The sequence below is a fragment of the Haliotis rubra genome, unplaced genomic scaffold, assembly GCF_003918875.1.
Source record: "Haliotis rubra isolate DU_JTF1 unplaced genomic scaffold, ASM391887v1 Scf797, whole genome shotgun sequence".
Lineage (NCBI taxonomy): Eukaryota > Metazoa > Mollusca > Gastropoda > Lepetellida > Haliotidae > Haliotis > Haliotis rubra.
This window is the reverse complement of record NW_025767520.1, coordinates 90,379-105,304: the sequence shown is the minus strand read 5'-3', so window position 1 is coordinate 105,304 and position 14,926 is coordinate 90,379. Positions and strand designations below refer to the sequence as shown.

The 14,926-nt window shown below is 36.6% G+C and overlaps 1 protein-coding gene across 1 annotated transcript in view; it reads left to right on the top strand.

The window, feature by feature from the left end:
- Window positions 1–14,926, top strand: part of LOC124261331 (follistatin-related protein 1-like) — a 45,571-nt gene continuing 30,645 nt past the window's right edge. The window contains exons 1-3 of the mRNA XM_046695642.1: window positions 1–253; window positions 13,299–13,376; window positions 14,509–14,524. Of these exons, the coding sequence (XP_046551598.1) occupies window positions 13,299–13,376; window positions 14,509–14,524 (94 nt within the window). The 5' untranslated portion in view covers window positions 1–253. The remainder of the gene's footprint in view (window positions 254–13,298; window positions 13,377–14,508; window positions 14,525–14,926) is intronic.

Here is a 14,926-nt window from a genome sequence, read left to right as displayed (position 1 = left end):
AAGTGTCCAATCTTAATAGTAACTAACAAAGACTTACGTCGACATATTACACCAACTTGAGCAGTCGTAAAGACTCTCAGATCACAAGTGAAAACTTTATACCAAACAAGGGTGAAGAACGTAACAGCCGTCTCGAAACTTTCGTCGGTCGCTGAAACTGAGAGAGGCGAGTGATTGATTCACAGCACTGAGCATACTGTGGATAAGTCAGAACTGCACCGCTGCACGGGACGCCTGTTGGATTTATTTCACAGTAAGTTTGTGTTTGTTCTGTTTGTTCTATAATATTGTTTCCGATCAGTTTCGTTATTCAGAAACAAAACCAGCTGCTTCTCAGCGCATTCAGAACCAACTGATGATAACCTTATGTTATAAACAATGAGAGCTGTCACTGTCAACGTTCAGGAATTCACGTCCCCAAAGAGGATTCGCTGTGACGCTCTGACGTTGAATATATTAGTGTGTCAGCCCTGTTGTTTGATATTAGATACTTATACAGTTTATTATATCAGCAAGATAAAAGTAATTCTATGTTCATCAAAGTGAACTTAGCTTAAATTTCACTAGGTTCTCATTCAACATTTAATCGATTATTAGATAACAATATTTAAATTACTTGCTCATTAAAATGTCACAAGCATATTCAGTTCACAAGATTATTATTATGATTCTGACAAGCATATTATATTATCAACATTGCACAAGAAATCTTCAATGCCAATTTTATTAAGTTTTGAATATTTCACTCAGTATTTGAATAAGGCCCATTGATTGATGTTTTGTGATTCTGCCAGATGTCATCCAGTGATTTTTTTCTGTAACTGTCAGTGACAATTAATCTCTCAAAGCCAATACATCTTGTTAGTCTTGATGAACAATTAACTTTAAGGAATCAATAAAACCAGTATTAATCATTTGGCTCAAAGCTAGAAATCAGATTTTCCACTGTTCAATGAAATTTCAGTCATGCTTCATTAAATGCTATAGAACCTGGTGTGCAGTTTGGCAGAGAAATGTCATTTATTGATAATACACCTTGCACAAAGTGAAATCCCTGTTCAAACCCTTTCTCCAACATATCTGAAGGCAGCTTATAATTAAACAAATCTAACTTTAATATTCAATTCTAATAGAATTAGTCGAGCACCGTTGTCTCGATATTCATGGGACCAAGAAAAATATCGAGTTACAGTGTCCATCTTGAATGATACGTCATCTCGCCCTTCATCTCTCGATTCCACAAATCTTGTGAACGCATCTGCCGTTCTCAATTGTGATTACACAAAACCCTCATTGGATTCTCAGTATATTTTGTTTCGAAACTATAATCCGTTATAAGTAGTGTTTAGTCGTAACAGTGAGTACTTCCTAATTAATTCCTTCTTAATTAATCCTAATTAAATAACAAACAAGTGACACCTTCAATTAATTAACCCTAATTAGTTTACACTATCGCATCCCTTTGATTCATGCCGCACCGTGTCTAAACGTGTGGAAACAACTCAGTTCAGAGGGATACTTGCCCATGAAAGATAGGTGAATATCGAGTTGCTTTGTAAATATCCAGTTAAAAGGGTAATTTTGCTTGTTGGGACCATGAAATTATATCGAGATATCTGAAATATCGAGACATCCGTATCGAGTAAAAAAGAGCTTGAATAATGATAAATTAAGAAGGATTCTGCCAAGACCGAGATGCTATATCGAGACAACCAAGATTTCGAGTTATCAGAGTTTGACACAACGGTGCTCGACTGTATATAAAGATTATGTTGTGACTATCTTATCACAATCAATAGATTAATTGTATTACGGTGCTCGACTGTATGTATAGATTATGTTGTGACTATCTTATCACAATCAATAGATTAATTGTATAAAGTGAGTGAGTTTGATTTTACGCCGATTTTAGCAATATTCCAGCAATATCACGGCGGGGGGACACCAGAAATGGGCTTCACACATTGTACCCACGTGGGGAATCGAACCCGGGAATTGTATTAAGAGTCATATAACAATAATTAGAAATAAGAGGAATTATCATCTTTCTCATTAGGCTGAAATATTCTGTGATGCATCTCTGATGAAATTAGTTATATATGCCTGTGTTGCTTTTGAACAGAAATCTTATACCTTTGAGATGATATAAAAGTTAAAACTAGCAATTCCTCGTATGAAAGTGGTCATGATGTAGTTAAAATGAAAATGCGTTCATAATGGCCTAGTTAAAATATTTTCTTGGTGTTGTAAGTCATGACACACTCAGAAGTAGTGTTGGGAATTGGTTGAAATCTCACAATTGATGATTGCTTCATTACCAACGAACAATCATCGAAAAAAATTGGTTCGCGTCATCTTTCAGATGTTCCTATCCAGGTTGTTATTGCAGATATGTATAAGATGATGCAACTTGCTACTTTAAAGTGATGACTTATATATCATGAACATTCTGGAGTCTTCCACAGATATTCAGTCATGACTTTTCAGTTAGTGAAGTGAGTTTTCTAAGTATTAAACAAGTTTTCAGGCCCTGACAACTTCGAAGATATGTTCCATCGTCAAGTGTTTCAAAGACTAAAACAGCAGTTCCAAAATCGTTTGTGTTCGATTATGAGAAAACGTGATCGAATGTTTGCTTGTTTGGTCACTTCGACCAATCTTCGATTATTTCAATTAATCAGAACACCACTACTCAGAAGATATTAAGTAAACAAACATGGAATATTGTGATTCAATGTGAACATGAGGGTATTCTCTGTGAACAGAATTACCGAATTCCAAATTCAAATTTTCACTTTGGACTGAAAATTATTCTGATTCTTTTGAGTGGCACACTTAACTGGAGTGCCCTGTGGCACAATTGAAGCAAAATACTAGTACATTATTACTTGTATTCATGTAGAAATTTTGATGTTGTAGCTAGGTGAGAGGTCATTTAAAATTTTGTTCATTAAAATTACATTGAATAAAGTGAAACGAAATATTAAAGCCTTTCCATGTTAGTTTGTTCCGATTCTAGTGCAATATATGTGAATCGATCCCAGCTATCACATTGCTGAACAAAAACGTTAAGGATCATGACTAGTTTTTGACGTGATACTTTCTTGTGAAGACACAGCCTCTGTCCTGTGTGTTGTGAAAATGTTTCATGATCCGTAACTTTTTACATTCAGTATAAGGAGGCCGAGGTCTATATAAATCCTGAGATCCTTGGCCCCATTTTGGGGATTGAAAAATGTATTATTTTGCAAAAAAGTTAAAGTATTGGTTTTGGTTCGAGTTGTTTAGAGCTCAGATGAAACAGACTTATTTTATTGATTGTATCACTGTATTCCTGGTAGGTGCATATTTTGTTGAAGGTTGTAATGAAGTTGAACTCAGAGCTCCAGATAAGATTTAGCTAATGTGGGTACTGTACCCACTGTATTTTTTTTGAGTGGGTATTATGAATGATGAGTGGGTATTTCATTTTCCGTTACCCACTGCTTTCAAATATGTACGTATTTCAGTCATTTTACACACCTAAGTATTTTCATTAAGTAAGTTTACTAAGCAGGTATGTTCTGCCTTATGTCATACCTTATCAAAACCAACTTAAATGTAAGGGAAATGATTTCATAAAAAATCAGTTATCCTATACTGAGAGTACAACACTTGATAGCAATCGATATCTTTTTCATTACGCTTTTTATAAATATATTCTGTACGCATTTGTTTTAAATTTTAAACTCTTTGCGTAATTATATAAATGCTTAATTGGTACGCAACAATTATTTTTCAGTGCGTAATTGGAAATTTTCTATGCGTATTTTACCCGGATACGCAGCTTATCTGGGCCTCTGTGAACTTTAAATTAATCGCTGATATTACAAGTGATAAGCCTAAAGGCTGTCTGCATAATTTATTTACGATTGTGTATTCTGATGAATGTTATAACAGTGTATGAAATAAGGCCCGGCTGACCGCCCGAGATGGGCTAGGTTTCTGATGGACGGTCAAAATTGACAGCAAACCAGCCCGATGGTCTCGTAAAATTTTTAGATGTTCCATACACCTGAGTAAATTCACCATATCTGGTCTGGTTAAATTCCATTTGGGCTGGTAACATTTTGAAGTTACCAGCCCTGATCTCTGGCTGGGTTGCTGGCTTATTTCATACACGGGTTATAGAGATCAAGTGTTCACGTATCTATGGTAACAGGTAATGAGAATGGTGTGCACTGAAATACAATCTAATAATCACCGCTGTTCCTGAAACTGAACAACAAACAAAAACACGACATTCACTGGCTTCAGCAAACTTGAAAATAATAGTCTTGCGCTGACTTTGAACTGATGTGAGAGAGTGTTTCCTTCAGTGAAAGTATTTAACGGTAACCTGAGATGGAACAAACGGTGTGAATCAGGATGATATTGGCTTGGGCTCAACAAGATTCAGGTTGCAAATTGCTCCTTTTAACTCTTGACTCAACTTAAGATTCAAATACCTGACATTAGTACCCAGAGGCCTCCACTGTCTCATATGTAACATTGAACCGACAACTTGTTATTTTGTATGACAGTGATAGCTAACCTTTGTTAATGTGTGTTTGTTATTAATGTTAACATGTGGAAAGTATCTCCCGAAGAGAATGTGCAGGCAGGTTTTATTTACCATTATCTAAATGTTTTGCAGGGATAGAAATGCAATTTTTTCGGACAGTTCTCTAGAGCACCAGACAGATAATTTAGTTGTTCCCTTGTGAAAATAAATGTGCCCATACCTTTTGATGATTCAGTTAAACATTACATCATTTCAATGTATTGTTTAAAAAATCAGCAAACATCATATTAGCCTGTAAACTTGAGAGCTGGATTTCTTGACCAATCGGGACTAGGGCTGGGACGGGTACTCGGGTACTCGAATTCTGGGTCGGGTACACCCGGAATCGAGTCTTATTTCTAGGAATCGAGTACCCGGAAAGGGAGAGAACTCTGTAATGACAAGGGCAGATAATAACTTGTCTTTTTCATAATTGTCTTTTTCATAATTGACGTAACACACGTATTTACATCATTTGTCCGATTAATGAAGGTTATTATTAACGACTGTAATTTATCTACGCATGAGCGGCGGGAACACAAAGTTCTGTGTTTTAACGAAGAATGTAAGTAATGCTGTTGCTGTTTATATTGGTTAAATAGACGTAAATTGAATAGCCTAAAATCTGTTTTAATGTCTGAATGCCATCCTTTCAAGTTTTCTATAATAATCTCTGCCAAATCGTGATTGAATATTCAGAAAGTTGACGGAAGCGCTGTATTCCTTACATTCTTGGGTACTCGATTCCAATTCGGGTAAGTACATGCGGGTACTCGATTCCATTTTTTCCTACCCGTCCCAGCCCTAATCATGACTGCAAGACTATAGTTCAGCTTCATTTGTCCTGGACCCGTAGACTAACCAAGACTCTATGTTATCATCCAAAACAGGATATCCTGTTATGCGCACCGGCATACAAAATGGCCACGCCCATGTTAAGCTCTGGGATTGAGAGTGTCAGCGATAAACAGTTTCATGGTTTGCAAAAATAGGTTTTTATTCATTTGGATTGTCAAATTTATCACATGTTCCATTAAATGAATCATGGTGAGTGTTAGTTTTTAATTTTTGTCATTCCACCAGGGCATAGTGAAACAACCAATCCAATTTTGGCGGAGTTACTCCGATTTTCAAATACAAAATCTACTCTCAGATTTCTCTTTAAAAAAGTCCGATTTTTGAGAAAAACTTCTGAATTTAATTTTATGGTATACATTTTCGTAAGTCACCGGTGATTTATTTGAGTAAACACTGGTAAAAGCATTCAGAAGCTTAGCGTGTGATCCTTTGGGTGTCGATTGTGCACATTGCGTGTTATTGACGATGAAGTTTCAGAAAGTTTTTCCCGAATGCATGTCATAGTCCATATGAAACTGAAACAAAATGGCAGAGCTGACCACGAGCTCATCCCCATGTAGGTGTGATCTAACACTGGTTATCGCCTGTCGAAGAAGGACAAACCTGTCTAACATGTCCGGGGGCAGTCTGAGGTAGCCTTGTGGTTAAAGTGTTCGTTTGTAGGGATGAAACAGTACAGCTCTTACCATGGTACGGTACGTATTGCGATACAAGGCCTTTGGTTCGGTCCGTTTCTGTTCAGTTTGTGAGATAGGATCATAATGCAGAAAAGAAAAGAAACGCATAGATTTTGACAAAATGATTCAATTTCTAGACATTTTAGAAAAGGTTAAAAAGGTTAATAAATGACAATACGAAAACCCAAAATACTGATTTTGTGGATTGCATTACAGTATAATGAACTGAAGGCAGAATACCGTGGTTCTGCTGATATCGCGGTAAACCGTTTCATCCCTATTCGTTTGTCATGCTGAAGACCCGGGTTTGATTCACAATGGGTGCAGTGTGTGAAGCCCCTGGTCTCCCCTGCTGTGATATTGCTGGAATATTGCTGAACTACGCTCCGCTACTGTCCAATGGCTTTCACGGAAGCATTCACAGATTCAGGATGTGTTGAGGTGCATTTATCACAGGCCTAATAAAATAGACATTATCAAACAGTTTTTGTGTGTATTAATTTTACCGTGAGAATGTAAAAGAAGGAATTTGAAAGTCTGTGCATTCAGTGTCTTCAGTAACCCCAGTTTGTCATCATCAGTGCCAGCGAACTGTGGCAAGGCGGAAATGTCAGAGATAATGAGGATGCATGTAATTGTGGGATTGATGTAGAGATACAGGCTACATATGGCCAGCTGACTTCACTGTTCTCCCCTACAGACACAGGGGCATATTTTGTAATGCAACAATCACCCATTCCCTTCTTATGGTGGTGTGTGGTCCTCTGCATAGAGCCCAGGTCACAGATCGGTCCAAGTCAATAACACTGTTGGTCACGGACAGTCCTTGGATGGGTGACCGCGTGTGACAGCTTAACTCCTGAGAGTTTAGACTTTAGTCCTGCCCCACAACGAAGCAGTCTTGACACATGTGGTCTCACAAGTGAGCATGTTGATAAATTGCCTCTGTTCACCCAGCAGTGAATGGGTACCCGGTTGGATAAGTCATTATGACTATGACTAGGCTGTATCATAGTGCCTCGAAACCTTATAGTTATGCACAAGTGCCTCGATAACTCAATCAAACTTTGAGTTGATGGTTTCTCGATACTCATAGGTTCTCTGATAGCGTTATTATATATTGCATTCCTGTATTTTGGCGACTATATTTTACATCTCTGACCTTGTGTCAACTTAAATGTCAGATTCCACTTAGTAACCATGGTGATCTTTAGTAAGTGCATCAGCATGCATCAGAAGCCATCTGGTCGGGTCGCATGCACAAACATGTGCAGGGCACAGGTGCAGTGATTGTGCATACGCCTCAAAGGGCATGCCTCAAAAAGGGCATATGACCACAGTTAGATACAATGTTCTATGTTATGTTGTTGACAACATGCAGACCAACAGCAATTTGTTTGGTTCTCAAAGTAGATAACTTGAAATAACTTTGCTTTAAGAATCAATTAAATATGATTAATTACACTTTCTTACTTGCTTTACCAATTCAACAAGACAGATGTAATATTACTTATCATATTTAGTGTTTTTAACATATTTTAGGAATGGAAAATGTTATTTTCTTGTTAATTGAAAAATAATTAAATCTTAACTAACCACGTAATTTGTAAACACTAACAGTGGATTCACAAAACCTTGGCAACTATTTCTATTATGTTCTTATTTCATCAAACTTTTAATACCATTGTGAGGCAAAATGTACAGATTTTGGTGTTTGGAGCGCTAAGGTAATGACTGTTATGTAATGACATTGTGATGCATTTTATAAATCCTTGTCGTAGTCATGTTCTCTAATTCCAAGCACTACATTACATGATACTTTTGTATCATTTAAGACATAACAATGTATTATTTGTTGCATTCTATATGGGATAACCAGTGTTATCACATGTGTGGTAGTGACACATGTCATCACCAAGAACGACAGTTTTGTTATGTAATGACCGCTGGTGTAATGACAATTTTGTTCAAATTCAACTCTCCTGATCTTCCATATAGTTCTTTTAGATATATATTTGTGAAAAGTATTCAAACAGGCATCTCATTAAAATACAAAAGACTTAGTACAATTCATATATACTATAGTTAAGTGCATTATGTAATGACACACATTAAAAAAATCACACTTCATAATGAAAGAAGAATGGAGAATTCCACTCTAAGTCCTATGATATGACATGCCTCCTTTAAGCACATGGTCAGCAATGACGCATGTAGTGGAAGCTGATCACAGGGTCTGAAGGGAGACTATCCATATTTTTTCAGTGCTAATTTTCTGTATGTTGCGCGTAATGACAACATTTTCAGGGACATTTTTAAATCTAAATTTTTCAGATATTTACTTCATATATTCATGTAAATTGAGAAATAATTGTACCATTCATGCATATTCTTTAAAACTGACTGAAAGATACATAATGATATTCAATTTTGAAGTTTTGACACCCAAAAATGCAAAAGAGGTTGGAGCTTGGGACATGCCTAATTAACGTGATTGCCCATCTTCATCTGTAATTTTCCAAAATTAAGCCAGGAAAATAATATCTTTTATTTAGTGATTAGTATGCTTAGTACCATATATCTATAAACAAAGGCAATTTTCAGTAAATTATTTCATGCAATAACAAAATTGAGCGTAAGGTCAGTGGGGACAGCAAATTGCCATTTTCTGTAGAATGACCCGCATAATGCCTGTATTGTGTTGGGTGTACAATGTAAATATCATCATGAGCATAATTATAATATGGCAGATGACTAGATAAAGGCTAATCTTGGCTCACTTGGACAAATTACATCCCTTGGTCAAACTAAAACACTCCGTTAAACTACATCACTTAGTCAAACTAAAACACTTGATCAAACTACATCTCTTAGTGAAACTAAAAGACTTGGTCAAAATGCATAGCTTAGTCCAACTAAAACACTCGGTCAAAATACATCCCTTGGTCTAACTAAAACACTTGGTCAAAATACATCACTTAGTCAAACTAAAACACTCAGTGAAACTACTGTTGTACACATATAATATTGCTGATGCACATATGTTCATATGTAATATTGCTGTTCTACAAATATGATATTGCTGTTGTGCATTTGTAATATTGCTGTCGTAGATATGTAATATTGCTGTCGTAGATATGTAATATTGCTGTCGTAGATATGTAATACTGCTGTTCTACATATGTGATATTGCTGTTGTGCATTTGTAATATTGCTGTCGTAGATATGTAATATTGCTGTCGTAGATATGTAATATTGCTGTCGTAGATATGTAATATTGCTGTCGTAGATATGTAATATTGCTGTCGTAGATATGTAATATTGCTGTCGTAGATATGTAATACTGCTGTCGTAGATATGTAATATTGCTGTTATACATGCGTAATATTGCTGTTATACATACGTAATGTTGTCATGAAACAGATGCAGTATTGATGATGCTATCAAATTGATGAATTGTGATATCAATAAATATGACTCTGATATTGCTCAAGCTTCAATATTGCTGAGGTTGGGATGTAATATTGCTGACATTGAGATGTATTATTGCTGACATTGAGATGTGATATTGCTGAGGTTGGGATGTAATATTGCTGAGATTGAAATGTAATATTGCTGAGATTGAGATGTAATATTGCTGTGGTATGCACTAGTGGTGGTACAATTAATTGAAATAATCGAAGATTGGTCGTAGTGACTAAACGACCAAGCAATCGATCATAATTTCTCATAATCGAACACAACAAATTCTGGAACACTTGTTTTCATTAAAAATATTTTTCCCATGGTTGGTTTTGTCTGTTACATTTCATAAAGCACTACAAGCTCATTTCAAGTCATGATTGAATTTATCTTAAAGATTCCAAGAAATTTATGTTCCTAACATACTAGTCATCCTTTAAAGATGTGAAATTTTGCCAAACCCCCAAAAGAACACCATTTTTTCCCCTTATTTTTATGTGCATCAACAAATTTCATAAATAACGCTAACCAATTATTTTCGATGATTGATCGGTAGTAATGAACCAATCATCAATTATGAGATTTTAACCAATTCCCAACACTAGCATGCACCCATCCTACCTCCACCCCAGTCAGTATGTACAGCTTGCCCCCCATGTGTCAGATTATGTCATGGTGTGTGTTGTATGGTGTGTGTTGTACTGGCACAGCGCCAACACCGTGAGATTCTAGACGCCATGCCCTGCACTTCAGGAATGGCAGTGGGCCTGTATAATGTCAAGTTTCTGCACTGTTTTCTTCAGTCTTCTGAAGAATATGGTAGTAATATACCTGTTAAACAAAACAGCAGCGGAACTGGGCGACGCTTTGATCAACATGTGCACCTTTCACTGCGTCATAAGCATGATGTAATTGAGGTATTTGAGAGCATAATGCACGCATGGGTGTAGAATTTCCTGATTCATTTGGAGAACTTGGTAACTGAACTATTTGGTTCACAAATTTAGTTTGAACAAAGCTATGGTTAGGCTGCCCCGTAATATTTTCTGTGTCCCCATCTCCCTCCAGCCGTGAATTTTCATTCATATGCCAAACAATAAAATCTTTTCTTCAATAATTTTAAATTTAAAGTCTCATGTGAGAAAGAATACGCTTACTCTTGCACCGGTCAACTCAATCTTCCTATATCTATATTTTTAGAAAATATGTTTCCAAAGCAAGACAACCAGTTTTGCATCATAAATCAATTTAGAGACATATACCAAGTGAAATAATAATAATATTTACACAATAAGTGGAAAACATTGCACAAATTAAAAATAAAACATATTATTATACCAATTTTTTATTTTACATATTTTTGTCCCAAAACCTAAAGGCAGGAGGGAAAAAAATAAATAAAAAAGATCCCAGTCAAAGCAAAATGCACATGAGATTCCATGCTAACTCTTTTGGTTTGTTTATATCAACTAAAATTAAGTTGATTGTGTTTAGGTTTCACCCTGAGTTCAAGAATATTTTACTTATATCACATTAACATTTTATTTTTTGTGTGGGGAAAATTAATTTTTGAACATTGTTCTGCTTAGGTCTGTGTTCAAGTGATGCTAAAGTTAAAGCACAAAGAATTGTAGTAACTGAAATACATGTACCTCATGCAGTTATGGATGGCCATGTACCGAACGGCAGTGGGGTGGCCTAATGGTCATCTAGGTTTCTTGTTGTGCTGAAGACCCAGGTTCGATTCCATTAATGGATAAAATGTGTGAAGCCCATTTCTTGTGTCCCCCATATTATATTGCTGTAATATTGCTAAAATCAATGTAAAACTTTACTCCCTTCGCATTTGGGCATATGTGTTAACATGGACAGACACACAGACAGAGTCCGACTGACCGACAGACAAAGGCCTCTGACCTACAAAAGCATGATGATGCTTTTTGTAAAAACTCTACAGTGAATACGATGAATACTGAAGATTTTTGTTAGGAAATTATTTCAAGGCTCGAATAAATTCCAGTGCATTTCTCATGTTCGTGATGTTACCCGAGAGGTTATATTTATTTAGTGTAGCTAGGGTGTAATATATGGTACCTGTCAGCTACATCCCATCCCATCATGCATTGCTGCCATAATAAAAGATGACATTATTCGCTTTGGACCATGATGATGTCACAGACGATTTTAAGTGATACAATTGAAACTTTGTCATGTTAAGGTAGTTCAGTTTAAAAATATTAATTAAAAGTTATTTTCAAGTAAGCTATTTTGAACTTATTTTCTATACTTTTTAGGGAATATTGTGTTATGGATATATTTGTCCGCGCCGCAACACGGAACGGGGGACTATGTATGCAGCGGCGTCCGTCCGTACGGTTGTCCGTATGTACGTCCCAATTCTTAACCTTATCTTCAAGGTCACCAAGACACTTTGAACACTTTTCAAAGTGTTGTTAACATATGACATCTCACGAACTGTTGTATCCAATGTCTTCAAATTTGGTGACAGCCTACATTGGGGGGATTACGCAGACATCAGTCGACTTGAGTGACCCTGACCTTATTTTCAAGGTCACCATGACACTTTGACCACTTTTCAAACTCTTGTTAACGTGATATCTCATGAACTGTTGTACCCAATGTCTTCAAAATTTGGTGACAGCCTACATTTGGGGATTACACAAACACCAAGTGATTTGGGTGAGCAAAAAATAAAAAGTAGTAAATATGTTATGAATATTCCATTCTTTAGCGGCGGGGGACATTGCCATATTAATGGCAAACACTTGTTAAGGTTTATGCCCTCTGTGGCACTTCGCTCTGAAAAGAAAGTGAATTAACAAATATTAACACATAGCACCATGTGTATACATTGTTCATTACATACAATTCTTATCTGTGTGAGATGACAATGGGATCGTGTGTTAGCCTAATGGTTGTAGCATTAGCTTGTCATGTTGAAGACCCGGGTTTGATTCCCCACATGGGTACAATGTGTTGAGCCCATTTGTGGTATAAACTGCTTCTATTGTTAGAAAATTGCTAAAAGCAACATAAATCCGACTAACTCACATACATCATTATGATTATGTAAGACACTAATGGCCACTTACCCACTGACAGACAAAAATAAAATGTAAAAAATATTAGAAAATGATTTGGTTACTAATACACAGGGCTCCAGATAATTTTTCAACATGTGGAGTACATACTCCTTATTTTTTCAATACAGGAGTACGGAAAAAAGTTAGAGTACATTTAGAGTACTGAATGGAATTTAATGGCGTACCAGTAATCTTGTGTTTCGTTTCATATATGCACCACAACATTGCTACTCTTGTGTAAACAGGTCAATAAACAATAAAACATAACTTTTTCAGATAAATACGTCTGTAAATGATTCTAAGACCGTACACCATTGCCGTGGTGCGTATCTGCTACGTTTTCTAAATTATTTCCTTTCGTATCGTGTATATTTTTTATCCGTACATACGCCAGTACGGCCCTTATCTGGAGCCGTGATTCATTTTAGCTCACCTGGATGGCAACAAGGTGGTGGGGTAGCCAATTGGTTATAGTGTTAGCTCGTCATGCCAAAGATCTGGGTTTGTTTCCCCACTTGTGTACAATATGTGAAGCCCATTTATGGTGTCCCAACTATAACATTGAGGTTTGTAGTGGTACGTGGGAGCTCACCTGGAACTGTTGGTTTGTTTCAGATGAAGGACTGTTTGGTGTTGATGCTTGTGGTGCTGGTGCTGGCGGTCGGTCTTCAGTCAGCAGAGGCAGACAAGAAGGTAAGGACTGTCTGATATTCAAGATTGGTTTGTACATCACACAATACAATACTGACAAGAATTTAGTGTTTCCAGATATTTTTTTTTTAATTTCCGATATTATGGGATTTTTTATAGCGCACATATCCACACAACTAGTACATGCTCAAGGCGCTGGAGTGTCTTTTTTTTCTGGCATTCTATTTTTTTGGACCAATTCAACTTCCTGGGGAGTATTCACAGCGAATTATCACACAGCCTCATCCTCACAAGGTATCAAATAACTCCAATACAGATTTATACATCACTTGATAAAGTATTATCAAGGACTTTAATGTCATCAGCTCTATTAATCACTTAAAATGTACTGATAGTGACTTTAATGTCATCAGGTCTATACATCAGTTGATTAAGTATTATCAGGTCTATTGGAGCGGGGGCGGTGGGGTAGCCTAGTGGTTAAAGCGTTGGCTCGTCACGCGCCGAAGATCCGGGTTCGAATCCCCACATGGTTACAATGTGTGAAGCCCATTTCTGGTGTCCCCCGCCGTGATGTTGCTGGAATATTGCTAAAAGCGGCGTAAAACCAAACTCAGTATATTGGAGCGGAAGGGTAGCCTAGTGGTTAAAGTATTCGCTTGTAATGCTGAAGGCCCGGGTTCGATTCCCCTTATGTGTACAATGTGTGAATCCCATTTCTGGTGTCCCTCGCCATGATATTGCAGGAATATTGCTACAAGTGGTGTAAAACTATATTCACTCATTCTCAGGTCTACTCATCACTTAAAATGAATTGACAATGACTTTAATGTCTCTAACCCATGAAGATCCGGGTTAGAAGTGATCTCCAGTAACCCAAGCTTGTCGTAAGAGGCGACTAACAGGATAGGGCGAACTAAACAATTATGTTTTTGCCCACAGTGTGTTATTTCAAAGAACATGCAGTCCACTGAATTAAACCTTATGTTTTGTCACACAGCACGATAATATTTCCCCTGCATGTTTTGGAACAGGGAAATTTCTTTGAAGTAGAAGTAGCCTCCACAGTTTTGTTTCGTCAGTGTAAATCAGTTTCCAATAATTTGGAATGTAAAAAATTGAAAATGTAAATGTATCTTTGTAACTTAACATTTATGTGTATTTTATGTTTCAGTCTGGCGGACATCGAAGTAAGTGAGCCCGACTTGTATTCTGACTCTTTTTGTTGTTTGTTTATTAAAAGTTTCATTTGATTGCCGGTAGTGATTAACAGGCTGTGGATCAACACAAACAATTCAGCAGTGCTGTATAATTTCCCAGTGCTCAAATATAGAAACCGATTGTTTTTAGGACATGTATGGAGTTCAAGTTACAGATTACACATAAACATTCGTTTTCCTTAGACTTCTTCAGAAACGTTATATGTTTTGGTTTTTTAAAATCCCTAAAGAAGCAAAAAAATGGTGACAACAGGGAACAAAATACTGCTTAATTTATGTGCCATAGCAGGGTAAATATTGAAATGGTACAGATCAATTATTTTCAGTGATAGATAGATATTCTTTACATTACGACATCACGACTAAATTATA